Genomic DNA, 2622 nt, shown 5'->3' on the forward strand with positions numbered 1-2622 from the left:
AAACACGACAGCATTAAATAGTACAACATAAATAAATAGAAAAACAATCACAAGTAAATGAATTTTAACGATCCGAACCGTCTATTTTTCAAGTTGCATCTCATAGATCATACTTGCAAAATATTAGTCAAATCAGAAATATTTAATACATGTAATTGCATTTAAAAAAATTAACGAATACTTTGTTATATAAGAAACAATGAAATTTTATCTTAATAATTAAATAGGCAAATAATTTTGGATTGAATTGAATTTTTGCAAAGATTATCTATGAATCGAGACTTACAAACTAAACTGTTCGAATCGTTAAAGTTTGTTGTGGAGTGGGTTCCACACCTAATCTCTATTTTTTTAGAAAGAATGAGAATCAAGGGCCTGTTACTTCTGATACCCTATATATGCACACGGATTCCGCCCCATGCCAATTTTAGGTTAACGCTTTTTAGGATAAATTAACAAAAGTCAACAAAATCTAATAAATCCAATAGCCTCTAATTATTTAACAACACACTAATTACAGCATATAATAAAATAACTCCATAGGCATAGCATTTTGCATGCATGTTTTTGTGGGGTTTGTAATATGTAAGTACGAATTTGTCCCCACACCCAACCAACTTAACATATTATTAACAAGTCCAATGTACATATATGTAATTTTACCCATAACAAAAAAGAAATAAAAACACATCGAAATTAATTAAATTTTTTTTTTATATTTCCATTAAATATATCAATTTATTATCCAACTGCCACATTCTCACCTTCCCCACCCTGCACCAGTCCCCCCAACTCCTCCTCTGCCTCACCGTCAACCGCCAGCCACCGTTCCATCGGCTTACACTTCATTTTGTGTCTCAGCTTCCAGTCCAGCGCTTGGCACCCACGCGAGCAATAATTCACCGTCCCGCAAACCGAGCACCTCCTAAACTCGTGCGGCCTCGTCTCCGGCCGCCCGCACCCCATGTGAGAGCACAGCCTCATACCCTGCCCCGCCGTCCACCGCCCCGACCCGAACCACTCCCTCATGAACCGGTTTGCGGGGTGGAACTCCGGTACGGGGACGTTGCATCCGTAGTCGCTCAGCAGAGGGCAGCTGACCAGCCCCGTCAGGCACGCGTAGAAGTGCTGGTAGTGGTGGGACCGCCACGCCGCGGAAGAACGTAGAACGGACGCGAGCTCCCGTGCGTTGGCCTGGACCAGCAATCGGCGTCCCTCGGCGACGTTTTGCTTGACTCCGTAACCGTCCTGGAGGCAATGGCCGAGCTCGCGGAGTGCGTCGACGAGGCCGAGCGAAGCGGCTCGCGCGCAAAGAGCCACGCCGGCTCTTAAGTCCTTTCCTTTCTTCGAACAGCCACTGCCGTTAAACTGAATCACCGCGAGCGAGTACAGCGCCGGCGCGTGGGATCTCATGGCGGCTTTCGCCATGAGCGAGGCCCCGCTCCCTCGGTTTTGTAAACAGTAAAATCGGATCTGTAGCAACAAAAGCGCAAAATTATTTTTAAAATTACAAAAAAAAAAATTCAAATAAAAATAGATAAATTTAAGTGACTAACCATTCCGAGAGTGTAGGAGGCTTCGACGTTACCGGCGCCGACGCACCGTTTGAGAAACCGGTGAGCCGAATCGGACCAGTTTTTGGCCCGTATTGCGAATGCTTTTGGACCGGCATTTGATAACACCAGAGAGTGGAGTCCTAACCGGTTCAATCTCTTACACCTAAAATTTATATAATTTTCCAAAAATAAAAAATTAACACCTTCATCTAAACCAAGAGAAAAAAAAAAGAAAAAAGAAAAGAAATCCGAGTTCTCAAAGTGCTTACGTGATGAGGGCGCTGATGAGATCGGAAGGCGAGGAAGCGGAGGAGCTGAGCTTGCAGAGGATGAATACGACGAGATCGTCGGGCAAGCCGTCGAAGAAATCCGACTTCGCGGCGGTGGTCGAGCGCCGGGAGCTTCTGAGCCTTTTTATTTGCAGCGTCGCCGCCTCCATGTTTAGCTTTCTTCTTCTTCTTCTGCAGAACCTTCACATAATCCAAGCGCTCTCTCTCTCTATCTCTCTCTGCGTGTGGTTGTTTGGATGTTTGTGTGTTGTGAGAGCGTGGAGATAAAAGGCGTGAACGATGGCGTCGGGAGGGCCTTATATACAGCAAAAGACAAGCCAATGCGTGGGGCCCGCAAGATTGATTTGAAGAGAATTAGTTATTAATTGATTGAGAGTTAAATAATGATATTAATTAATTAAATTAACTTTTAATTCTTGACTACGTTTTTTATTTGATTTAATTTAATTTTTGAGAAAACTAATGAAAAGTGCTTGAAAACTTTGAGTTTTAAAGATGAGGACAAAATAAAGGATAAAATAAATAGTATTATAATTGATTTTTTAGTGTAAAAATGTAATTTTTCGTTAAAATAAACAGTACCATAAGTTTTTTTATTAAAATTTCCTTAATTTTTTAGGTAGGAAATGCTCTACGGTTCTAGCGGTTCGAGGTGAGACGAAAGGACTGTTCAAAGGACTCATCGTGGACCCCGCCTGAGCTTCAGGCCAGCAGGTGCAGGCCCAGTCGCCGCCCGATTGTTCTGCCGAATTCACCTTCGAATCCTTTTTTTTTTT

At 42.7% G+C, this 2622-nt stretch overlaps 1 protein-coding gene across 1 annotated transcript; it reads right to left on the reverse strand.

The window, feature by feature from the left end:
* Positions 1 to 471: 471 nt before the first annotated feature.
* On the reverse strand, positions 472 to 2118 carry LOC103409658 (F-box protein At1g67340-like). Its single transcript, XM_008348471.4, has 3 exons — positions 1826 to 2118; positions 1557 to 1719; positions 472 to 1473 (listed from the first exon to the last, which is right to left on the reverse strand). Exons 1-3 carry the CDS (start codon positions 1993 to 1995, stop codon positions 742 to 744), a joined length of 1065 nt encoding a protein of 354 aa, XP_008346693.3. The 5' UTR covers positions 1996 to 2118; the 3' UTR covers positions 472 to 741.
* Positions 2119 to 2622: the final 504 nt, after the last annotated feature.

This window comes from Malus domestica, chromosome 06 (genome assembly GCF_042453785.1).
Source record: "Malus domestica chromosome 06, GDT2T_hap1".
Lineage (NCBI taxonomy): Eukaryota > Viridiplantae > Streptophyta > Magnoliopsida > Rosales > Rosaceae > Malus > Malus domestica.

Bases quoted from the DNA above. Each gene is read 5' to 3' on its own strand.
- LOC103409658 (XM_008348471.4), bottom strand. From the start codon at position 1,995: ATGGAGGCGGCGACGCTGCAAATAAAAAGGCTCAGAAGCTCCCGGCGC. The intron at 1,720-1,825 runs GTAAGCACTTTG...TATAAATTTTAG, and splicing joins CTCATCAGCGCCCTCATCAC to GTGTAAGAGATTGAACCGGT. The intron at 1,474-1,556 runs GTTAGTCACTTA...TTGTTGCTACAG, and splicing joins CCTCCTACACTCTCGGAATG to ATCCGATTTTACTGTTTACA.